Source organism: Ictidomys tridecemlineatus, chromosome 4, assembly GCF_052094955.1.
Source record: "Ictidomys tridecemlineatus isolate mIctTri1 chromosome 4, mIctTri1.hap1, whole genome shotgun sequence".
Taxonomy (NCBI): domain Eukaryota; kingdom Metazoa; phylum Chordata; class Mammalia; order Rodentia; family Sciuridae; genus Ictidomys; species Ictidomys tridecemlineatus.
In genome coordinates, this window is record NC_135480.1 from 135033100 (window position 1) to 135059739 (window position 26640).

Genomic DNA, 26640 nt, shown 5'->3' on the forward strand with positions numbered 1-26640 from the left:
CTGTCTCAGCTGTCAGGGAGACAGTCTTTCTGAATTTTAGGTAAATTCTAGAACAATTGACTCTCTGTTTTGACATCCTTGGTCTATCACTTGGAGAAGATTTATTTTGTCTTCAGTTTCTTCTTGGCTCCTAAAAGCAACTTTTTATTCCCCCCATGAGCCATTCTGTGCATTTAAAATTAAGTTGAAACTTGAACCTCATTGCTTTCTCAAATCCCAGAAAGTTTAGAATTTTAGTGTGAAGACATTTTCTTGGCCCTTTTTCAGTTACATGAATTTCAACTCTCAGTTATTTTGTATCTAAATGAAACTCATGGGTAAAATTTCAGACGTCTCTGGAGAATAGGATGGGAGTGGGGAGAGAATCTTCTTTAAGGATGCAAAGAGTAAAAGGGTCAGTTTCTCATAGAGGACAATCATTTGTGTGCGATTTCCAAAATGTATTACCCAGATCACTGAACATAGACAAGATATTTTTATTCAGAATATTGCTGGAGTCTCACTTATTAATATGATTAATGGTAGCAAACACTGGTGTTTTATTTATGACATTCAGGTTTCTTTTCATAACAAATTTCTTTAAATAAAATAAAGTTAAATGTTCAATAATCACACAGGTGGTATATGGATATGACCAAAAAAAATCACAGTATTGGTGTGCATATGACTGTTGTCTGAGAAACATTACTTGATGGAAAGCCAAGAGCATGTGTCTTATAGGAAGTTCCTAACCCTACAGGGTCAGAAGGATATGCCTCATCCATAGTAAGCATGAAGCTGGTGGAGGGGAGCAAGAATGCGACTTGGAACACTAATGATCCCCAGGTGCCAACCATGGCAGAGAAGCATGCAGCATAGCTGTGTGCATTCTGTTTAACTAACAAGCAAGTGTCTAACCTGGAAGAGGAAATAACTCACATTTATGGGGAGGGGGAAGGCAAAAGATCCAGAGCAAACTATACAGCAAGAAAACTGGGAAAGAACCTCAGAGCAGAAGCAGTTTTGCCTGCTGCAGAGAAGTCAGAGAATATAAGGGCAGAGACAGGGACGTAAGAACTGCTCCAGAAGTTCTCCACTGACTATTACAGAGGATAGCTGCAAAGGATGATATGTCAGGACTTCAAACACAGCAGGATCCACTTCAAACACAGCAGGATCTTGATGATAGGAGTTAAAACAGTACATGCATTGGAGGCTGAGGCAGGAGGATCTCAAGTTCAAAGCCAGCCTCAGCAAAAGCAAGGCACTAAGCAACTCAGTGAGACCCTGTCTCTAAATAAAATACAAAATAGGATTGGGGATATGGCTCAGTGGTTGAATGCCCCTGAATTCAGTCCCCAGTACCTCCCCTAAAAAAAGTACATGCATCACATAAAAATGGACATGTGTTCCTGAGAAATGTGTTGTTAAGGCAATTTCCTCCTTGTGTGAACACGGCAGCATACTTATACAAATGGAGATGTAGCCTGGTACATGCGGAGCAGGTATGTATATAGCCTATTGCTCCTCAGCTACAAATCTGGACAGCATGTTACTCTACTGAAATGCTGTAGGTAATTGTAACACAACAGTATTTGTGGGTCTAAACGTATCTAAACATGGAAAAGTTACAATAAAAATATTAGTTGATAGGAATTTTTCAATGCCATTAAAATCTTATAATCCATTTTATCATTTGTGTAATCCTTCACTGACTGGAATATGGTTATGTGGCACATGACTGCAGCTATAGCCTTTGCTGGGTTATTTTCAAATATGAAAACAGTGAACAAAAACAGAGAAGAGCCATTTTTCTTAATTCTATTTGGAACAGAATCTAGAAACAGAATTATAATTTTACTCCTCCCCGCTCCTCCGTATTTTTACATGTTGGGTTGAGAATGGACAGTCCACCCTCACATCCAAGAGAAACTCTTGGAAACCTGCTACCAAAATTTACCTTCCATTCAAAATGTTCTCCCCTCCTTGTGATCCAAAAGCTTCTCCTGGGCTGAGGACTCCGTTCTTGCCTTCTGTAATTGGTCAGACCATAGAGGAGCCTCCCCCAGCATCTCTATTTTATAGGGGAGCAGATGTGTCAGTCTTTATAAGGAGGCAAGAAGCCAAGCTTCATGGATCCAAACCCTAGGTTCTTTTGCAAAATCAGCTAGGGTGGAAAAAGGAAGTCATTCTGTCCTCAATAAAAATCACCACTGATTTTCATTCTAAAAATTATATCCTTTGTGTTTTTCTTTTACTTTTCGTGAATAAATGAATAGTTTTATGTTCAGTGTCCATGTGTTGAGTTTCCAATTGGGATAGAAGAGGAAACCTAAGTCCTTAGTTTGAGTTTACCTGCTCCTTGTGGTCCTTGTCACTCCTGTCATTATGGAAAGAATGAAGTTTCACCTCCCCTCACCTCCCCAAGCCTGACCCCACCTGCTACTGGAACCATTTCATTTAGAGCACAGTTCTGCAGCTTGTGAGATAAACTTTCAAGTGCTGGAATCTCTGTGGGTGGGAAAGGTGTGTCCTGGACAATTATTTGGGGAAATTTCCAGATAGCTCATGGTGTTACCACAGGTGTGTACATATAGAGACCTGGACTGAGATCTAAACCCAAAACTTTGAAGCTGAGAGACCCTGAATAACCTGTTTAATCTTCCTCGTTTTTTAGTCTCCCATCTTGAAAACAGAAGATATGAGTTGAGTTGGGTGGAGGCTTGAAAGAGAGCAAGAGGACTCCCCAGACGGAGTGTTTCTCAACCACAGCCTTGCATGGTCTTCTCTCATCTTTGCCTTTAGTCTGCCCTCTTTTGCCTCACATTAGTTTTTTTTATTTTTTGAACAACTGAAATTTTATTTTGAGGGATATTTTCAAATATTGGTATTTATTCAAATACATTTATATCATTTTTATTCATCGTAAAAAATCAGTCTAAATATTTTCTTTTGGAAACAGTCCATGTCCAAAAGCAAAGGTCAGTGGCTTTTAAAAACTATTTGTGTGGGCTGGGGTTGTGGCTCAGCAGTAGAGCACTCGCCTAGCACATGTGAGGGCCTGGATTCCATCCACAGTGCCGCATAAAAATAAATAAATAAAATAAAATTATTGTGTCCAACTATTTCTAAAAAATAAATATTAAAAAAAAAAAGTAGTTGTGTGTTTGGTACTGGTGGTAGGGGTAGCCCTTGTAAGTGAATGGCCCCAAATACCATGGGTCCTCTGTCTTGGTGTAGGATTTGGGCTGTGTCTAAGTGGTTTTTCTGACTTTAGGTCGGAAGCCACAGCTTGCCTTGAGGTGATCACATAGTCTCTACATTCATATCAAATTCTTTGTGTATAAAATGTGGAAATAGTAATGTCTGCTTGGGGTAATTTAGCAAGGGAGACCAGATCTCAGGCCTGCTGGGTTGCTATAGAATAAAGCAAGACAGTATCAAAGTCAGGAGCAGAGGCAGGGCCCCAGGGTTCTGTGAGAGCTGAGATCTAGTCCAATTTGAGACTTTGCAGCAACATCTTAGTGTAGCATAGGAGTGTGAGCATGCCCCTCTACCCGCCTTAGTTCTTATGTGTGCTCCTTGGCTGGCTCTAGGAACCCACTCAATGTGACAGCTTGATTGACAAGACAAAAGCATGAAAGTTAAATCTACACGCACACGGGGATCTTCACAAGAGAGCGACGTCTGAAGAAATTACCACAGCGTGCTGCTTTTATACTTTTTAGACAAAGAACAATACATCTGTGATGACAGGACAAATAGATATGGGGCTCAGGCCCCATAAATTCTAGGGATATTACTAGTATTACCAGGAGATGGCTGGGGGTAGAAGTCAGTGGAAGAGACAGGCTACGTCGGAGCTTTATTCAGGTTCACCGCAGCCCCATTACCAGTCTGTTTTCCAGGATTGGTGTGGAGAACATCCCTCCCCAAAAACTTTTTTTTTTTTTTTTTTTAAAGAGAGAGTGAGAGAGGAGAGAGAGAGAGAGAGAATTTTTAAGATTTATTTTTTAGTTCTCGGCGGACACAGCATCTTTGTTGGTATGTGGTGCTGAGGATCGAACCCTGGCCGCATGCATGCCAGGCGAGCACGCTACCGCTTGAGCCACATCCCCAGCCCCCCAAAAACTCTTTACAGCAGGCTGCATGTAGAGAAAGTCACACCAAATGGCCCCTTTTGAGTTATAGTTCCTCATCTGATTTCAGCTGGGAAATATCAATGTGCCAATTCAGCATATTTTGCCTTAACTCTTAGTAGGATTGTCCCATGGATCCTCATATTGTCACATGATGTCTAGGCAGCCAAGAGTTAGCATGAAGCAATGTCTTGCAGGGTCACCTCTTCTCGTCACAGTTATCCCCGTGCAATGCAGAGCTAAGTGTCTTGAGGTGTCTGTGATCTAAGACCAGAGGAGGAAAACCCATGTCTCATGTTTGTTCCATCTCTTTTCTCTCTGAACAGTTCTTTGAGTTCCAATTGTGTAACAAGCCTCTTGTTTGTGGTACCCTAATGAGTGAATCCCAGGCACCACCCAGGCTGGATGGAGGGTGTACTGAGAGAGCTATCTGCTAACAGGTGGTTAGGTGAAGAGCTGCCTCTGAGGTATCGGAAGCACTTTGTGGGTTGTGATGTTTGTGGTCAACCTCAGACACTGGGCTTCCCTGACTCACAACCAGCCTCATCTCTGAGATGTGAAGGCAGCACCCACCTTTCCTGTCTCTGGAGAGTGAAGTGAGGTAACACTGAGACGTATGGGGAAACTCAATGTCTGAAGGTTGTCCTGCAAGTCCCCAACAGTGTGTGGTGCAAGATGGTGGTCAGCCAGGGCTCAGGGTTCAGTGTGAAGCTGTGAATTTCAGATTTGCCTTCGTTAGACCAGTATAACTAAGTCCTTTTAACCATGACCCAGACTTTCTTCTCTCATAATAAGTCTGTCACTGGAGTTGAGTGAATGCCAGTTGAGTGAATTCTAGTTATTTCTCTTGCTAACTGTGTGAGCTTACCGAGATTACCTAACCAGTCTGAGTCCCAGGTTTATCACCTGTAAAATGAATATAATAGTACATATTTCATAGAGTGTCTATGAGGATTAAAGGAGATAGTTTGGATAGAGTGCCTGGCACACAGTGACTACTGTAAAATCTGTCATTATCAGGACTGGATAAGAAATCCTAGAAAGGTCACTGAGAATCAGTAAATCAGTATAAGGTTCCTCCCAGGCCATTTCTGTGGTTGGTTGTGCTATAGTTGCAGTCATATGGATCCACATAGAACACAGGGTGGTTGAGAGACAATAGAATGTCATATTTTCACTTGTGATGAGTAATGCAGGTACTTGATACTGAATATCACCATATTATGTTAAAATACTGGAATACTATATAGCCTTAAAAAGGAAGGGAATTCTGACATTTGCTGTCACATGGATGACCCTTGAGGATGTTATGCTGAGTGAAATAAACCAAACATAAACACACAAAAACCATACGATTCCACTTGTATGAGGTATTAAGAGTAGTCAAATGTATAGAACAGAAAGTATAAGCATGGTTGCCTGGGGTGGAGGAGGAACAAGGAGGTATTATTTAATTATACAGAGTTTCAGTTTTGCAAGATGAAAAGAGTTCTGGAGATGGTTTGTGAATATACTTAACAGAAATTAAGCGTACATTTGAAAACTGTTAAGATAGTAAATTTAGGTGTATTTTAGCATAATTTTAAAAAATAAAATAAAAAACTCTTTATCAAGCATGTACCTGTCGTGTTCCTCATGACTGAAACACTCAGGGTCACTCCAGATGAACTGGGCTGCACGAAATAATCACACAAGAGACAGAGGAACCTTTTTCTTTGAGTCCTGTGATGGCTTCTCTGACCTTAAGGCACGTGCTGACCCCTTTTATGGAGGAGAAGCCATTCAAATGAGGCCAGGGGTCAATTTCCAGGGGTTTGAATATGTCTGCTGTCAGCAGATTGACTGAAGTCTAGAAAGGCCACACCCTAAGGCAGAGCAAGAGAAGGGGACACACAAAGGGCGTTTCCATGGAACATTTTATCCCAAACAGGGCAAAGGGGGTAGTATTACAAAAGAATAGGTGAGTGTAGCTCAACCTCATGGGTGACACACTTACACCTGAAGACACACCTTCTACTTCCCAGACTGGGACAATGCCCAAGTCACCACAAAATGTAGTGATTGGTCAGAGCCTCTTGCTTCAGAACTGGAAGGCGTGGGTCATTCAGAGTGGCTCCCCACATGTACTAAGTGTCAGGCATCATACCAGGCACCAAGAGAGCCAATGTCAAAACCACCATTGTGCCTGTCTTCCTTTACTGAATTTATAGACTGGCAGGGGAAACGCATATTGAACAGGGATTTGACCTGGTCAGGAAGGACAGAGGAGGCCAAGAGTAGAGGTGAGACATAGTAGGGAACATTCCAGAGAGAGAGAGAGAGCAGCATGTGCACAGGGCTCAGGGAGGGCCCCGGGAAGGGTATTGTCTGTCTGTGAGCAGAATGGACAGCCACTGAGGATTTTGGACAGAAAGTGGAGAGACAGGCAGAAGAGCAGGTTTGTGCTTTAACAGTCACTTGGGAGGGATGGTCTTTCTTACATGGATGAATCCTTCCAAACTCTGACAGTTTTTCTTAACTGGGCCCTTGCAGTAGTTCCCATCCTGGTGTTTGCAAAGCCCTGGCAAGAAGACCCAGGAGACCCACATCCCTTCCGCTGAAATAGTCACAGATTATGATCCAGCTGACTAACTACTACCAATATATTCCATCCTCCTACCCCGAAAAGCATGTCTCTGTAAGTGAACTGTCATAGAAAGAAAGACTTTCTTTTTTTTTTTAATGACTGAGAGTAAAAAAAAAGTATCAAAGATGATTGAATTTGACTATAATTACAGCCTGTTGGTTCTCTTGGGCCGTTGAGAATTGGATGAGTATAAGATATTTATAATTAATAAATCATTTCCTATAGCATTTTTTGCCTTCATTATAGCAAGATCAATAATTATGCTCTGATTAATATTTTAACATAATTTGTGTTCTTTTGACAGAAATTCTGAGTTAGACTTCTCTTTCTGATAAGAGCTTATTGAATACAATTTGTATACTATAAAATTCATCTATTTTAAGTGTATGATTTGAGTCATTCTAGTCTTGAGATAGTTTCTCCTTCATTTGAACTTGAGGAAACTGTCCTAATATAGGCACACCAGCCTGAACCTTTAAGAAAATTCTTAACACTTAGATTTGGAAATGAACCATGAGTAGCTCAAACTAGGTCATAGGATCTCATATGATTAATTTTATCTATCACAGAATATATTAGGAGATACTTTAATTCCATTGTATATCTCTCTATACGTACACTTCAGCTTTTATGTATGTATGTATTAGGAGGAGGACTACTAGGGATGGAACCCAGGAGCACTAAAGCGCTGAGTCCCATCCCCAGCCCTTTTAAATATTTTATTTACAGACAGGGTCTCACTAAATTGCTTAGGGCCTCACTAAGATGCTGAGGCTGGCTTTGAACTCATGATCCTCCTGCCTCAGCCCCTCAAGCCACTGAGATTACAGGCATACACCACCACACCCAGCTATGCTATAGCTTTTATCATCTTGCCAAGAAGTATCTCAATCTGATGTAAGTGTGGAGCCTTGGCATCATATTTTCTATATGTCATGACTGAACAGTTTAATACGGTCAAATGTTCCTTAGCTGCTATGGAGTTTTGAGAACCTTCTGAGCTCCAGATGGGAACATGAAGAGAAGCAATTGTATAGACACTTGGCACGGGTGGGAAACCAGGCTTCACTGTGCAATGATCAAGTGTATTCATGGGTCTGAAAGGCAGGGGCTGGCAAGTTAATCAGCCTTTTCTCTTCTCCAAGTGTTTCTGCTGTTCAAATCCTTCCTGCATGCTGCAGCAGCCTGACCGCCATCACTGTCAATATCAGCAGCAATGAAGCCCTCAAGTGTCCAAGGCTCTCTCACACAGTTATCTGTTGTTTCAAGGACTCAGGGCAAGGACTGAAGGGAGGCATTTCCCTGTGCCCAGGATGGTACTACCCTGCACCCTAGAACTGCACAAGCATCTGACAGGTTCACTTCCCTGACCTATCCACTGTGTTAGGGACTCGTACTCCCAGGAGATCCTCTTTCTCTCAGGTGTGGCTTTTGAAGTTAGCTAACTGTGTTCTTCACTTGTTTTGCCTTCTAGGAACTGGTGAAAGTGGGAAGAGTACCTTTATCAAGCAAATGAGAATCATCCATGGGTCTGGATACAGCGATGAAGATAGAAAGGGGTTCACGAAGCTGGTTTACCAAAACATATTCACTGCCATGCAAGCCATGATCAGGGCCATGGACACCCTGCGGATACAGTACGTGTGTGAGCAGAACAAGGTACAGTGCTGGGGGCTTTGGCTCTGTTTGTGAATGTATGCCATCCTACTCTGGTGAGTGGATGTCTTTGAACAAAGGGATTCACCGAGTGCTTTAGTCCAATGCCAAAAGAGCTCACATTTTTGAGATGGAGACACTGAGAGAAGTAAGATGGACTTCACTCTGTAGCCTAAAGTTCTGTAGAAAAGACCATGGATGATGCTTCTGTGATGCTTTGCAGTGTACAGGGATTCGGAAGGCTGAGCAGTTGTCAAGGTTGCTTATCTCAGGCAGCAGAGAAGGAAGTGTACACATTTCCTTTTCATCCTTGAGACCTACTTAATTTCTGCAGTGGAAAGTGGAGGAGATACTGGGTTTACAGTGGGCAGCCTTTCAAGAATTTCCAGTCTCTGGAAATATTTTCATGAATACACTGCCGACTACTCAAAGAAATCAGTGGGGTTTGTTTGTGTATGTTGGGAATTAGCTCTTTATGGGAAAAAGAGAGGGTTTACCAGAGCCATGCCAATATCCCAGCTGGCGAAGTGCTAAAGTGCTCTCATGAAGTGGTGGTGTCCATCTGGCTTTTGCTTTCCTGTGGCCACTGGTTATAGAAAATACAAACCTGCTTAAGATCAGAGGAAGGTAATGAGGTGGGAGGGTGGGAGGAGAAGGCAAATAAAGTTTTATGTTGTATATTGGAATGCAAATCCATAGGAAAACAATACTGTGTCTGAGTTTATAAGAATCTAGACTAGAAATAAGAGGTTATTTTAAATAATCAATACCAAAGTATGAGATGATGTGATGAAGAGGAAAATTCTCTTTTTCAAATGGGTCTTTTACAGATCTATTTAAAAAGAATTTAGCAGCTCTAATGCCAGAATTGCATGGACTTTATTTAGTATAACTTGACCATGAACTTGTGGATCCTGCATTTGTGTGTGTGTGTGTGTGTGTGTGTGTGTGTGTGTGTGTGTGTGTGTGTATACATACACATATACATGACAGAGTTTCAAAGCAATCAAAAAATTACATTTTTATTCCTTGGTGACTGGCTTACATAGGAAAACACAATACACACAAATGTTGGACAGACCTTTACACTATCTCTGCAACTTTGTCTAGCACCATTTTCTTGCAGTCTCAAAATCTCTTGAAGGAAGCTGTCTTCCCTACAGTTTCTACCTTCAACAGTGCTGGTCTGAAAAGTGTGTGAGGTGAATCGGTATAGGTTATATCTGGTGCCAGGGAATGCTAGAGGTGCGTGTTAAGCCAAGGGGTATGTTCTAGAAGTGACTGGAATTATACTTTTCTCCTTTGCTTTTGAGTACATGCATTTTCTTTTTGAAGGCGTATACTTCATCCTTATTCACCTTCTATGATATCTTCTAAAAATTAGGCATTCCATGGGGATGAAGATTACTTCAGAGGAGAGTCATGGCAGGAACAACCTTCTGGTGATTTCAGTTCATCTGTTTACCCTGGTGTAAAATGCATTTTGCTGGCCACTTAGAGTGGGGGCACTGGGTGAAGCCTGCAACCCAGGGGTGGGTTTGTAACTGAACGCTTGGGAAGAGAAGGCTGAGTGGAAGCCGGTTCTGCCCACCTCAGCTACATGTGTCTGTGAACCTGATGGGATTGGTGACCAAGGCCTCTGGGTTCCTGTCTGTTATGTTTTCCTCCACAGTTTCTAGAGGTAGCTTGAGTTTATGTTTTAAACAAAAAGATGTTGTGGGGTTTGACTTTTCACTACTTTCTCCCTTTCTGTTGTTGTTCTTCAATTCGTTCTCCTAAGGCCATCTCCAGTTTTCACTCATCTGCTTCAATGTCCTAGGGACACTGTCCTTGGCTGTCACAAAGGACCTCAAGCTGGGTGACTTAAAAAAGAAACATACCCCTCTCCCCGAGTTCAGGATAAACAGATCTAAAATCAAGGTTGGTTGGTTCCAAGGAGAGGCTCTGAGGAAGAACTGATTTCCTGCTTCTCTCCAGGGTCCAGGGTCTGGTGGTTGCTGGGAATCTGTTGTTTTGTAGGCATGTCACCCCGGTCTCTGCTGCTGTCTTCACACAGCATCCTCCCCCGTGTCTCTGTGTTCATATGGTGTTGTCCTCTCTATGCCGATGTCCAAATTTCCCTCTTCTTACAAGGACATTAGTCATCGGATGAGGGCCCACACTAATCCAGCATGACCTCCTCTTAACTTGGTTACATTTACAAAATGCTGCTTCTAAATAAGGTTACGTTCTGAACTTCAGTGGGCCTGAATGTTAGAGCCAAGGTTGTTCAACCCAGTATGCTCTGCTGTCCGGCTTCCAAGGTTCATATCCACCCTAAAGGCAAAATACGGTCACTCCTCCCCAACATCCCTGAAGGTCTTAACCTATTCCAGCATCAACTCTGAGTCCCAAATCGAATCTAAATGTCAACTCAAAAAGCCTCAGATTCCATTGTCTACATCAGGTGTGGGAGAGAATCTGGATATGATCCATATTGGGCAGGATTCCTCTCCATTCACCACCCATGAAACTGGGAAACCAGTCAGCTATACCCCCTGCCTCCTCCTCTTCTACTATATCTGGCTGGTTCCTTCTTCCTTTTTACTTCGAATATCTAGATTAGTGCTCCATAAACTTTCTCTTGCCCTTCAGACAGATGCCTAGGAAGAACTACATGCTGGAATGACTTAGAGAGAGGCAGAAAATTGAGTGGAAAGAACACTGGATTGGCTCTCAAAAAACTGGGCTCTGCTCATGGCTCTCTGTGGGTCTATGGTAGAAGTCAGCAAACTTTTTCTATAAAGGGGCAGAGATTCAATATTTTTGGCTTTGTGGGCTGTCCTGTCTCTGACACAACTAGTTAGCTCTGCTTTTGTAGCATAAAAGCAACCACAGACAATATGTAGAATGTGAACACTTAAGCATGGCTGACTTGTAAACTCTATTTACAAGACATAAAACTAACCCAAAACACACACACACGCACACACACACACAAACACAATAGCAACACAAAAGATATTCCCAACTCACTGACCAAATAGAAATTCATTCAAGCCACAAGCAGATTGTCTGTGGACTGTAGATTGTAGACCCTGGCCCTAGGGGAAGATGGAACCCATTTTTCTATCCCTCAACTATTAAATGCAGATGACACACACAGTGTCTACTTCATAAGGAGATCTAAGCAACAAGGAGTTCCATACAAAATAAATGGTACCCAAGAAATGTTAGGTGATGACTGGACAAGTTCAAAACCAAACATGGACTCATTATTTCTTCTAGTGCTTGTCTCGGCCATTTTCATCCATCTCTTCTCTGTTGTTTTTCTGTGGGGTATTATTGATTCTTATAATTTTCTCTGTGGGCTAGTGCTATGGTTTAGATATGAGATGTCCTCCAAAGGCTCATGGGGGAGACAATGCAAGAAGGTTTAGAGGTGAAATGATTGGGTTATGAGAGCCTTAACCTAAAGTGCATTAATCCCCTGAAAGGGATTAGCTGGATGGTAACTGTAGGCAGGGAGGGTGTGGCTGGGAGAGGAGGTCCCTGTGTCTTTGATGTCTATGTTTTGTGGGTGGTGAGGGGAGCACCTCTTCCTCTGCCTGGTGCTGGCCATGTCCCATGATGCTTTGTTGTACCACACCCTTCTGCCATGATGTTCAGCCTCACTGGGAGCCCCGAGGAATGGAGCTGTCTATCTATGGCTTGAGATCTCTGAAACCCTGAGCCACCAAAGAAACTTTTTCTGAAAACTGTTCTTGCCAAGTCTTTTGGTCACAGCAGCAAAAAACGCTGAATAAAGCAGCAGATACCATGCTTAGGTCATAAAATAATAATATTATTAACATTTTAGTATAGTCAGTAATTAGTTTAAGAAATATGCTATATGTTAGCTTCTTTACAACGTACTGCATAACCTGAAATAATGGATTAGTTAAGGTGGGGATAATACTGTAGGTGAGCTTAGTGGTAGATTGCTTGCCTAGCCTGCACAAGGAGCTGGATTTGATCACTACCCAACCCCATTCCCCAAAAAATAGAGGGAAAGAAGGATGAACAAAACCTTAATTAGAAAAAAACCCTTAATTAAGTTTATTTTTCAGCACAGAAATGATTCCCTTGATTCCTTTGGCTGAGTATTTATTTGGATCATCTGCTTTTTGGTGTGTGTGTGTGTGTGTTTCTCTATTTTTTTCATAGCTAGGAACACTTTCTTAAAAGTATATAGGAAAGGGCTGCAGTTGCTCAGTGGTAGAGCACTTGCCTCACAAGTGTGAGGCGCTTGGTTTGATCCTAGCACCACATAAAAACAAATAAGGCATTGAGCCCATACACAACTAAAAAAAAATATGTGTTTAGAAAAAAAGGAGGGCTGGGGCTATAGCTCAGTGGCAGAGCGCTTGCCTACCACGTGTGAGGCACTGGGTTTGATCCTCAGCACCACATAAAAATAAATAAATAATAAAGGTATTATGTTCAGCTATAACTAAAAAATATTAAAAAAGGATATAGGAAAGAAAAGTTATTTTGAGGGTTTTATTGTAAATAGTAATGAGATCATTACTATTACTATTGAAATCTTTGTTTATTATTTGAATGATTTCTTATTAGAGGAAATTTGTTGGAAAGGTAGTTTAGTGTTAGTTGGCTTTTAACCAACATTTTCTTTTCAAGAGGAGTGGGAGGGCAAGAGAGGAGGCAGGGGGTTAGAAATGACGGTAGAATGTGATGGACATCATTATCATAAGTACAGGTATGAAGACACAAATTTGTGTGAATATACTTTGTATACAACCAGAGATATTAAAAATGTGTGCTCTATATGTGTAATATGAATTGTAATACATTCCATTGCCATATATAAATTTAATTTTTTTTTAAAAAAAGATAGCCTTGATTATTTTCTTATGCCTTGCTGGATTTTTAAAAACAAAAACAACAAAGAAATGATTCATATGTTTTCACTCACTCTATTGCTAGGCCTTGATAGGCCTTGATTTTTACGAATGTCTCTGATGAGTGTTTTATGAGCACGTTAAAATTTATGACTTATTAAATAAATATTGCAAAGGCATTTGCTCAGTCACAGGGCTCCTACATTTGAGTTAGCTTATGATTCATGTCCAGTCATGATGATTTCTCTGATGTCAGAAGAGTCTCATATTTTGTGCTGTTTGGCCTCTTGAACTTGGGAAATTCTTGTTAGAGGCTGTCCTGCATGAAGCAAAGCAATATCTAGCTATTATTTATTTATTTACTTATTTTTGAGCTACTTGGAGAGCCTGGTCTTGCACTTGTGATCCTTCTGCCTCAACCTCCCTGAGTTGCTGGGAACAGGTGTATGCCCCTGGGCTGGGCTGAAGCAAAGATTTTAATCCCATTTAATGTTAGGCAAAATTGGCTTGTATGTTTTAGATAGGATTTTCCAAGGGCATAGGACAGCCCTACCTGACTTCTCCAAAACCTTTTAGTTATATTCAGTGATCTCTAGAATAAAAGAAGGTCTACAGGCTTTTCTGGAACCCAACTTCAGCTTCTTCCCTGCCTTCTTGCTTATTGGAGCCCTTAACTATGTTAATGTCTATTGCGTGTAACTTACATAAATTTATGAGGGCTCATCACAATGAAATAAGCACAATCACACATGCTTTTAAAAGAGAGTTCATAATTAACCAGAGGATTCTTTTACCTGGTATTTCACTCTCCATGCACAATTTAGAACACAGTGTTCCTAGAGGTATGAGGTCTGAATTGCCCTTCGGAAAGCATCTATGAGAAGCTTTTGCTGAATTCAAAGTCCTACTGTAAGGGAAAGCTTAGGCTCGCCAGCCAAACACCACTGGAAGGCTGAGTTCTTGGAGTAAATTGACTCCCAGAGCTTCTGTCTGTTCTGTTTGAAGTTGTGTAGGTCTGATATGTGGGTAAATGGATTCTTTTGTCATTTAGTCCCTCACAGCTCTTCTCCACTGACTGCTGGGTTTATCAGACTCTAGAGCTTCCAAAACAGTGGTTCTAAGTCTTGTGTGCACCTTGGAATCACCCTTGGGGTTTTATGCTGATACTGGAATACTGACCCCAGAGATTTTGAGTTAATGCTCTGGAATGCAGCGTCAGCATTTGGATTGGTTTCTAGACACTTCCCAGTTCAAAGATGGTTCTAATTGAGCAGCCAAGCTTGCGAGTCACAGATACATGTCTTAGCATTATGTGGAAATGTTGAATTTGGATTCTGTTTTCCCATCAAGGGATTCCGGTGTTCATCTGGTATTATTGAAGTTAAAGTTAGATTTTAAAATTTTTCTCTCAAGCTTTCCAAAGCAAGGAGGGAGATTGCCAATAGTCTTCTCTGTGGAATAACTGCATTAATCTCTACCCAAGATCAATTGAGTGGACAGCATTGAGGATATGTGTTTTGTTCATCTGCACTGAGCTGGTTAGATTAGGTAACAGTAGCCTTGACAGCGTCTCTAGGTGACATCTTTGAACTGGAGATAGATTCTGTGTTTGTTCCCTTTGAGTCTCCCAGGGACACAGTACCAGCGTAGCACCATGCTGAGGGCTTGCAGCAGTGGGGTAAGTGTAGGAGCAGAGGAGGGAACTGCAACTCATCCTCATTGCATAGCACCATGCTGAGGGCTTGCAGCAGTGGGGTAAGTGTAGGAGCAGAGGAGGGAACTGCAACTCATCCTCATTGCATAGCACCACTGCCACCTTCTTGCCTTCCTGTTCCCACAGTTGCTATGTAGAAATTGTAAAATTTTTTTGGATCAGTAAAAGAATCAAGGACACAGGTTATGTTGATATTAGACCCAAAGTGTCAGCTTCATCTATGATAAAGTTTCATGCAATTTTTGTAGTGCCGCTAGAGATATTACACTAGAAAATCAATTAAGTATATGTTTGTGTTCACCATGAGTAGATATTTGATTTATTGAGATGGTAATCCATCAGGTATGAAATGTAAGTATCCAACACCTAATTTCACATTGAAGCAATAAAATCTGGTATTGGTGGAGCCGGATCATAGGAATGAAAGGTTTTTAACACAAAAAGACCTTTGGAGATGTCTTGTGTATACACATGTGTAACTCCTCCAGTTTAACTTTCCAGTCTCAGAAAGTGGGAGGCTGAATGACCAGAAGTGTCTGTTAAAGGCTCATGTGAGGAGATCAGGCACAGTAAAGTGAAAATGGTCAGTTTATGTCACTTTTAAAGAAGTACTTCTCAGGGCTTGGAGTATTTTAAGCCTCTTATTTTCCAATTTTTAAAACATCTGTTTAAATGTATTTTTCTGTCCCACTTCCTCATCTAATTTGAAAAGTCAGATTCTGCATGAACCTTTGGGAACAGCGAGACCAACACTGTGACTTTGGCTGTAGCCCAGGGTTGCTGGTTCTTTGGCAAATGTCAAACTTGGGCCTTGCTTCCCATGTCCTCTTGGATATTAAAAATCACAGGGTACGTTTTCTCCTTCCTGAGAAAACTTGGAGTTCTACCTGGTGTCACAGTAAAAGCAATAACAGCAAATTCTCCACTAAAATCCTGGGCAGGAGCTTTTTCATTTATTCCCAATAGTTCTCTGATTAATCAATATTTACTTTAGTGTGAGAATTGCTATTAAGGCAGAGTTTTAAATGATGAGTTTGAAAAACAATAAAGAATGAGATGAAAAAGAATTGCTTTTCTCCTTAATTGCCATAAAAACCAAACCTGACTGCCCACTCCCCTGTAAGTCTGAATTGCAAAATGAGGAAGTCTGGGAGCTGATGATGAGTAATGAGACCCTTTTGACACTTTTGAAACACTTTCTTCTTCTTTCTCAAAACTGAGTATGGATCTACCATATCCAAAGAATTTCTCTAAAACACTGGTGAAAAGAGACAATCTCACTATTGATCCAGAAACCATCGTGAGCATTAGTGTATCTGAACATCTATATATTCATTCAACATAAACCAAATATTTCTCCCAAGTCTTTTAGGTTGCATTTTAGGATAACATTATTGTTATCCTAAAATGCAAAGGGAGACAATGTGAACTGCTCTCACAATTGCTTTCTCCTCATGGCAGACCTGCCCCCTGGTTTTCTGCTGGTAAAGAGGCAACAGGATGTGTTAATGCTGATCTCATAGAACTGCCTTCTCTGGATACCCAGTGACGTCACTTAGGAACAAATGCCATAAACATGTGCCAAGAAGTTATATTACCCCCTTGGGGTTGTTTTGGAGTCCTGCCCAGGGACTCAGGTGTTCATCTGCTATTATTGAATTTAGAGGTAGATTATTTTTTGAGTCAAACATTTTAAAAATACCTTTATTTTACTTATTTATTTTAATGTGGTGCTGAGGACCAAACCCAGTGCCTCATACATGGAAGGCAAGTGCTTTACCACTAAGCTACAGCCCCAACCCAGATTTTTTTTTTTATTAACTGGTTAATAATCTCTTCAGTAGTATCCTAGGAAAAATGCTGTAGAAAGTATCCTCTTTGCATTAAAATCTTTTCTCAAGATAGTGGTGTAAAAAATGGGGTTGATTTCAAGTGAAATAAGGCAGCTGAATTCAATAAAAAACAAATTATAGAAAGGCATTTTTTTCTTATCTCTCTTGTTTTATCAACCAGTAAACCTACCTTTAGAGTAAAACCCATATTCATTAGAAGGCCAGGACAGTTTACATTCTCCACCAATCATTCTTTTTGGGAGATGAAATGTTCTCAGGCAGCTCGGTGTATCTTGTGTACTTTATTTTGATTTCTGGCATCTGAACTGGGTCAGGTTCAGAACAATCTATACTAATGTAAAATAGCCTCAGTGTATTTTTTTAAAAAATATTTTTAGTTGTAGTTGAACACAATCTCTTCGTTTTATTTATTTATTTATTTACTTCATGTGGTACTGAGAATCAAACCTAGTTCCTCATGCACGCTAGGCAAGTGCTGAACCACAACCCAGCCTAGCTTCAGTGTTTTAACAATTGCTTGGTATTTTCCCTAAATAGAATTTTAAACTATTTTGGCACTTATTTTCTGTAATTAGAAGTAAAGATGTGTTTGTTTAACTTGACCATTTAGATGATCCGGTCAGGAAGTTTTTGCTTATGTGTGTGAGTGTACACTCTATTAAAGATAGGAAAGTGATTAGTTTTTCTACTTAAAAAAATTTAAAACACATCTAGTCTTTTAATCATTTAAATAGTTAAGATGGGGTCAGTTGCCAAAAAGTCAAGTACAATAGGCATACCACTGCTGTATTTTAGGAGCCACTAAATTATGCTGAGGCAGTAAAAGGGGCTGGATGATAGCATGTGTGGGAGACCATCATGGTTGACCAGTGGCTACTAGTTCTCCAAGGCCGTGAACTCCTGCTCCCCTCTCTGCATCTCAGCTTTGTGCTGACATGGAATATCTCCCCTGTTTGGTTGTGTGGAGGCTTCCCTTTGCTTTGGTTTTTTTCTTCTTCTTTTTCCTTCTCCTTTTCCTCCTCTACATCTTCCTTTCCCCCCTCTTTCTCTTCCTTCTCTTTCTTCTCTTCCTCCTCCTCCTCTTCTTCTTTTTCTTCCTCCTCCTCCTTTGTCATCATCATCATTTGGATTATTTGATGTGTGGATCCCTCCACAATGTTAATAATTACCCCCAAACAAGAAAGTCTTTCATTCCAAGGTCAAGTTAGCTCTTGGTGTACTAGAACAAGACAAGAGCTGGCATGAAATTGAATTCCCTTCCCATCATTTATGTTCTCTACAGTCTTGGGCAGATCACCAAAGCTCTGTGTTTTTATTTCCTTCTTCTATCAAGGGCTAGATTGACTCCTGGGGATATTTCAACATTTAAACATATGGTAACTACCTTCAGAAGCAAAAACTTACATTTTGCTGTGTCCTGAACAGATTCCTCTTAACAACAACAACAACAACAACAACAAAAATAACCAAAGCTTCTAGTTAATAAAACACTACGTCAAGAACAAAGTTGTATATAAAATATCAAGATTGTTTTGCCTTATAATCTAAACATTTCTTTTTAGCCTCATTAAAAGTTACCAGGAAAAGATGCAGAAAAACACATTGCCGAGATTCACAGTGGAGATATCCATGCTCTAAAATGTCTGTGGATAATGGGTGTATCCTTGTCCCTTTTCTGAGGATAATACCTTTTGGGGGGGTTCTTAATACCTATTTCCTTTTTTTTTTTTTAAAGTACTGGGGATTGAACCCTGGTGAGCTGTACCACTGAGCTACTTCCCCAGTCCTTTTTATTTTTTTTTTTATTTTGAGATAGGGTATCATTAATTTGCAATCCTCCTGCCTCAGCCTCCTAAGCTGCTGGGAGTGCAGATGTGTACCACCTGTCTTAATTCCCCTGGCTGTGGATGCTGGCATCCTCATCTTCTGCTTTTACACATCATCACACACCAGAGTACACATCAGTGGATGAGAAGATCCTCACAGAGAGCTCAGGTCCAAATGGCAGGGAGACAGGGAGGAAATTCATGGAATGGCTTTGATTTCTCTGACAAAGATGTGGAAATGACCCTGTCCAACAATGCTGTTTCAGAGATTTCTCCATCACCTCCTCCTGAGAGAAAGGTCTAGACTGCACCAGCCTCTTGGGTGGCTCTGGCATCCACATGTCTAGGTCTACCCCCGACAGCAGTCTCTATGTGGAGGGAAACGAAGAGCTTGTCCCTTTGAATTATGCCCCTTACTTTCCCATCTACAAGAGATGAGATATCATTACTGTCGTTAGAGTGTTATTTTTCCTCTATATTTGGCCAGAGATGACTCTTGTCACTGTCATCAAAGGTGTTGTTAGGGTCTGGCAAACGTAGGAGGAAGAGACCACCAAGAGACTTGTCTCATGCAAAAGCAAAGGGTTTATTGGGGTGGGGGGACCAGCATGCTGGGGCTCAGAGTTCTCCTGAGAGAAACTGGAGCCCCGAGTACAGCTTAAGCAGAGTTTTTATACAGTGTTTAAACAGGGAAGTTCATATGGCAGTTAGGGTGCGAGAGTGCGATTGTTACAAAATAACCATTACAGAATAATCATGCTTTTGTCAGGGGGTGTTGGGCCAGGGTACATTTTAACATAAGTAACTGTTTTTAACATAAGTTTCGGGTTCCAGGAAAACAGAATTTAAACTTACAGAAAAGCAAAACTTAAACTTAACAGGAGAGAAAAACTTAAATTTAACCTTTACAGTGTGACTTGATGTCCCCCTATGCAAGGTCAAAAATCTCTTTAAATTGCATTGTGATAGCCCCTAATTGACAATTTACTTCCCAGTTTCCAGGTGGGTGGTACCTCTGCCACTAGATGTTGATATAAATGTCAAATGTCAAATAGTGGTTTCCACCTAGGAAGCTTAGAGATCCACCCACCCCATAACAATAGCCATCACTTGATAAATATTTGTTTTATGAATTAAACAAATAGCACAAACTCAGAAATTTCTAAAGGTTGAGCCCAAGGAAAGAAAATAGGCAACTCATCTAGTATCCCGGGGCTTCAAAGATTAATAGAGTTTCTGTTTCCATTGAAGATGGGATCCCTGAAGGAAGGTTTCTTCAGGGGCCCTAAACCTTTGGTGACCCTGCAGTGCCCTCAGGTCCTGTGCCTCACGCATCTTTCAGTGCTCAGCTCTCCCTATGGAGTGAGGCTCCATTCCAGGACTTTCTCTTCTAGCTCACCCTGAGCTCCTCAAGAGCAGTGCTGTGTTCTTCTGTCACCTCCAGCACCAGACAGAGGTGATGCATACATGCATGCATATATGTGCATGTATTTCTGGATGGATAGCCTCAGCCATCTCAAGCTGTTACATCATGGTTTTGGAATATAAAATTTTTATTAAAAATATTTAAATTGACACATAGTCATACAAAGTTGTGAGGTACAAATAGGTGTTTTGATACATGTATACAATGAGTACAAAGCTCAAGTTACACAGAATACAGTCTGTTGTTGCAGAGCATGGTGGAGTAACTATAGTTAGCAATAACATATTTCAAAATAGCTAGAAGAGAGGATTTTAGATGTTTTCACCACAAAGTGATGATAGTTCTTTGAGGTGATAGATGGTCTAATTACACTGAGTTTGGCCTTGTAAGCAGGGGGAGGGGGACCAGTAACACAGAGACAGGATCTTCATTTCTGTAAGCATCTCAATGAGTGGTAGCAGGATCGTCATGGATCTGCTGCTTGTTCGTCTGCTGTGACCATAGTGACCTCCTTCTTTTCGGCCTTAGTATTCTCAATGCTCCTTCAAGCTCATGACTTTCGCACATTCTCTTCTCCCTGCTCCCACCTCTCTTTGCCCAGCCTCGTTGTTCTTGTCCTCTAATAGAATGCAAAAATCCATGAAGGCCCATAGCTGCATCTGACCATGGCAGCTCCAGGGCCTGACCTGGATATAGGCCAGTTGGCCAGGTGAGCCAATTCCTGGGCCAGAGGAATCTGATTTTTTTAAATGAGCTCACATAGGTGACTGTAGGGCTACATTCTGGCCTCTCCTTAACTTGCTTCTGACAAAAGCCTCACCTTCTCTCCCTAATAGATGGCAGTTTCCTGGTTACCCATGCCTCCCCATGGCCTTGTGGCCTCCATCTGTTGGAGCATCTCCTAGCTATTCCCTTTACACTCATAAATAGCCAACTTCATTTATTCATCTTGATGAAAGCATTTGATACTGTACAAGACTTTTAAAAAGTTTGTTCCAGTTAGTTATACAGGACAATAGAATGCATTGTGACACATCATACATATAAGGACTATAACTTCTCATTTTTCCAGTTGTACATGATGTAGGCTCACACCAGTCATGTAATATATGCACAGAGGGTAATAATGTCTGATTCATTGTACAAGACTTTGACAACCATCTCTTTCCACCTTTTCGTGGGTCAGGTGCAGCAGAGAACCTGAAATTTAGTTTATTACATTGTAATTCTTCATTTATGTGTCTCTCCCACCTCAGACTAAGAGTTCTTTGAGAAAGGGAATCATGTTTATCTCTTTTCTCCTTTGGGCTCAAAAAATGTTTGTGAAGTGAGTGACATTAAAATGTAGTGTAATGATAATATTAAAAACACAAAGTTGTTTGAGACAGGCAGCAAAACACACCATCATGGAAGGTAGCCTTGCTGTTCTCAGACATGATATGATTTTACCTTCCTGATTTAGACTGTATATTGAGTGAAAAACAGCAAGGAGTCCACATGACCATGGTTTTCTTTTCCCAAATAAATGATTTATAGTCAGTATATTGCTTCTGAGTTGCAAGATAACCAACAGCCTTGCATGGTCAAGGGCTCTAAACCCAGTGTGGGAAACTTGGGGTTGACCGTGGTCAGCACTTTGGGATGCTTGGTAAAGTGCACATGTTCTCTTTCTGTGAAAGTTAGGTCCATTGCAACGATTCTTCTCAAGCTGAGTCACCAGGCAGCTGTTTTGAAATCCCATAGGACCAAAACATAGTGCTGAGAGGAAGGAACAGCTTGTTTATGAGCTAGAAGAGAGACTCAACATCCTTTTCACCAACCAAGTTCTAAAGTAACTGCAAAATAAGGAAGGAGAGCAAGGTGACCATGGTATGTCATGGTGCTTGGTGCTAAAGCTTGGAGAGTGCAGCTCATCACTAGTCATGTGACCTTCCCAGTCCCCATTCCAGAGTGTTATAGATTTACCCACAAGGCAAGTTCTGGAAGAACCCAGGCCTCCAAGGCAGAAGAGAAGAGCAAAAGACACAAAGGGGCAGAGGCCAGGAGGGTTACGCATTGAAGGGCCTCCTAAAGGAAAGTATTGAGGGTGTGACGGGTGTCGTTGAGGAGCACAGGCTAACTTCCAGTGCCTTGCAAGCTCTGTATAAGTTGGCACCAAGTATTGTCTGGGGACTAAAACAGGTGTGAATTCGTGCCAGGCACTGTGTGCATGCTTTATTGAGCATATGTCGTTTTATCCTAAACAATTCAATGTGGATCCTGTTCGTTATCTTCACTTTAGAGATATGGACCCTGAGGTTTATGAAAGTTACATAACTTCTCTGAGATCACACAGGTACCACATGTCAGGGCTGGCCTGAGCCCAAGTGGCCTGATGTCCTAGGCAGAGCTGCTAACCACTGTGCCTCATGCCTCTCAAGGGGTGAACCAAGGCCCTAAGTGGTGCTAACTCATCCTTTAAAGGTTTGATGATGAAGGCAGTAAGTGATATGAATGCAGGATTCTGTCTCTCAAAATCTCTGTTCCTAGCTAGACACTTTCTTGAATTCCTTTCTCTCTGGCTGAGATCCATCTTGTTTACACAACTGTCAGTGTTATCTCTGTTAGTACTTACACCGGAGGTCATAAGTCAAAGAAACCTGAACAATTATTGGGATTAGTGTATCCACAGGATGAAGTTTGATGATCGGAGAACTTTCTTTTGAGTGGATGAGAAATGTTTGCATATTTTTTTTCTTTCACTTTCCTAGAAGAGGGAAGCTAGCAAATTAGAAATCATTTCACATTCATTTTCCTACTTAAACAATCAAAGCATGGCAATGACCTTCAAACTGGTGCCAGAAAAGATCCAATAAAAGCTGAGGAGTACATTCTGATAGTGGTACAAAAGGTACTTAGTTCCAAATGCTTAAATTTTTAAAAAGAGAATTAGATATAGCTGTATACACTCAGGTAGAAATATCATCAGAGTGTGGCACACATAAGAAAAGTGAGATGAGGAAGTGTGTATGGGATATGGAGATAATGACATCCCTTTAGAAATAAAGTATATGTAAGTACATGAAATAACATGAAATAACAATTAGAAAATGGTTGATTTAGAAGAGAGATGATCATTGCTTTTCTGTTGGACCAGTTTATTTTTAAAAATGTGAATCAAGTTATAATAGTTGAATGATGTGCATTATCTTAAGAGTATTTCTTTTTTACTTCTCTGTTAAAAATGCGATTCAAATGATACTTTTTAATTTTAAAATGAATAAATAAGCAGCTTAAGATTCATAATAAATGACAAACATTCCTTTAGTCCCTTTGACAACAACTTTAAATCTATATGATTCTTTGGGGTGGGGTGGGGGGTGTGGTGTTCTTCATCCCCAAAGCCCTTAAATTGAAAGAGAATGGGGCCCACGTGGAGGTGATTTGTCCCCTCTTCTCTTCAACACTCTTGGAGTCTAGAATAGGGTCTCTTCCAGAGAGCAAAGCAGGAATTAGAATTGTGCCTTCATGGCTAGTTAGCTGGATAACCTGGGCAAGTCAGTGGCTCTCTCTCATCCTACTTCCTTATTTATCGAATGAAGGAACTGGACTAGGCAATCTTTAATTTCCAAACTGTACAGAGAACGAAGATTCCATCCTTAGAATTTGGAGAGTGAAATAGTGAGGACATTCTGGAATTTCATACGATGATGGTCAACTTTTTTAAAATTGAGATGAGAAAATGTCTGGTGCCCTGTGATCTTGGGGCCTGAGTTCCAACTCTACTGAGATATATCTCTAATTGGAAGAGAACTTGACCCTTTCCTCATTCTGAAAGCATCCTTCCTGCTCCCCATGGACCAGGCTGCTTTATCATTTATCAAATCGTTTTCAAATCATGAAACATCTCCAGACAACAGGCTCTTCCCTCCTCTCCCTCTTCTCTGGTGGCTGCTTTCCAACCTAACTGCCCGCACATCTGTTTGGGGAGCTGCCTCCTAATTATATCCTAGGAGCCTGATATAGAAAGGGCCAAAGGGAACATTCCATCTCTGTCTCCTGGCTTGTCCCAGGGGCATCTTGGGTCAGAGATGGAGGCTTGCTCCTTGGTGAGATGCCCAGAGGCCACTGACTGGGAACGAAACCTAATTACGCAACAGGACCTCTCCAAGGGCAGTGTGCTTTGGATAAACCCCATGGGATGTTCTCACCAGGCTCTAGCTCATCTATTTAAATGTGATCAAAGATTCTTGGTTAATATTGAAATAGAGCACTCATTCCATCCAAGTTCTCTGAAGAAATCAGGACTCCTTGTGGATGCCAAAGTCCAGGGATGCCCAAGTCTCTTAGGTAAAATGGTATCTAGAAGATTTGCATAGATCCTATTCACATCCTCCTATATCCCTTAAAGCACCTCTAGTTTAATTGTAATACCTTGTACATTGTAAATGTTCTGCAAATAGCTATATCATTTAGGAAATCATCACACATAAAAAAAAGTCTTCTAATGCTCAGAGCAGGAATGTATTTTTCCCCCTAAATAGTTTTGAATGTGAAATCAGAGGCCACAGAGGGTGGACTGTGCATTCACAGGGAGATGCATGCTGCATGCCCCTCAAAAAGTGTGATTGTACAGTCGTGGGATTTCAGAGCTAAAAGGACTCAAGTATCTTCTAGGTCAAGTCGGATCTTTTCAGAGTTCCATTAGCTGAAGCCTAAAGAACTGAGGGGATGTGCCCAGGCAATGAGGAAGAAAATTGGACAAAATCTCAGTGAAGCTCTGTTTTACATCTTTAGGAATTTTAAAGTGAGGCTCTGATGTTAGAAGTGAAGACCATACTAGAGAAATTGAGGAGGCATCTGAAAAGCAATCTTTCTTTGTGTTTTTTAAAAATTTGTTCTATTTAGTTAAACACGACAGGAGAATGCATTTCGATTCATTGTACACAAAATGGAGCACAACTTTTCATTTCTCTGGTTGTACATGATGTAGAGTCACGCCATAAGTCATACATGTACCTAGGGTAACGATGTTCATCTCATTACACCCTATCCCCTGACCCATAGCCCCTCTTCCCCGTCCCTCCCCTCCTTCCCCTTTGTCTAATCAAAGTTCTTTATATATCCTGGAAATTAGTGCTCTATCTGATGTGCATGTAGTAAAGATGTTCTCCCCCTTCAAAAACAGCATGGTATTTGCACCAAAATAGACATGTAGACCAATGGTACAGAATAGAAGACACAGAGACAAACCCACATAAACACAGTTATCTCATATTATACAAAGGCATCAAAAACATACATTGGTGAAAACATAGCCTCTTCAAAAATTGGTGCTGGGAAAACTGAAAATCTATGTGCAGCATATCTCTTATCATGCACAAAAATTAACTCAAAGGACCTAGGATCAAGGACCTAGGAATTATACCAGAGACCCTGCACCTAACAGAAGAAAAAGTAGACCCAAATCTTCATCATGTCAGATTATGTCCTGACTTCATTAACCAGACTCCTAAAGTGCAAGAAATAAAATCAAGAATTAATAAATGGGATTGATTCAAACTAAAAAGCTTCTTCTCAGCAAAGAAAACAATCAATAATGTGAAGAGAAAGCCCACAAAGTGGGAGGGAGAACATCTTTGTATTTTTAAATTCATGCTTTATGAAACACAGAGAATTTCTTATTTTTTCTTTCAAATAACTTGTCTCCTTAACTTTTTATTTTTTTATTTTTTTAAAAGTCACATTGTATATTTTATTTTATTTAATTTTTTAAATTGGTTGTTCAAAACATTGCAAAGCTCTTGACATATCATATTTCATACATTAGATTCAAGTGGGTTATGAACTCCCATTTTTACCCCAAATACAGATTGCAGAATCACATCGGTTACACATCCACGTTTTTACATAATGCCATATTAGTGACTGCTGTATTCTGCTACTTTTCCTATCCCCTACTATCTCCCCTCCCCTCCCCTCCCATCTTCTCTCTCTACCCCATCTACTGTAATTCATTTCTCTCCTTGTTTATTTTCCCATTCCCCTCACAACCTCTTATATGTAATTTTGTGTAACAATGAGGGTCTCCTTCCATTTCCATGCAATATCCCTTTTCTCTCCCACCTCATGTCTCTGTTTCAATGTTAATCTTAACTCCTGCTCGTCTTCCCTGCTCTGTTCTTAGTTGCTCTCATTATATCAAAGAAGACATTTGGCATTTGTTTTTTAGGGATTGGCTAGCTTCACTTAGCATAATCTGCTCTGGTGCCATCCATTTCCCTGCAAATTCCATGATTTTATCATTTTTTAGTGCTGCGCAATACTCCATGGTGTATAGATGCCACATTTTTTTATCCATTCATCTATTGAAGGGCATCTGGGTTGGTTCCACAGTCTAGCTATTGTGAATTGTGCTGCTATGAATGTTGATGTGGCAGTATCCCTGTAGTAGGCTCTTTTAAGGACTTCAGGGAATAGTCCGAGAAGGGCAATAGCTGGGTCAAATGGTGGTTCCATTCCCAGCTTTCCCAGGAATCTCTATACTGCTTTTGAAATTGGC

At 40.8% G+C, this 26640-nt stretch overlaps 1 protein-coding gene across 1 annotated transcript in view; it reads left to right on the top strand.

The window, feature by feature from the left end:
* Positions 1 to 26640, top strand: part of LOC101971412 (guanine nucleotide-binding protein subunit alpha-14) — a 192765-nt gene that overhangs the window by 104011 nt on the left and 62114 nt on the right. The window contains exon 2 of the mRNA XM_005324118.5: positions 8219 to 8403. Within this exon, the coding sequence (XP_005324175.1) occupies positions 8219 to 8403 (185 nt within the window). The remainder of the gene's footprint in view (positions 1 to 8218; positions 8404 to 26640) is intronic.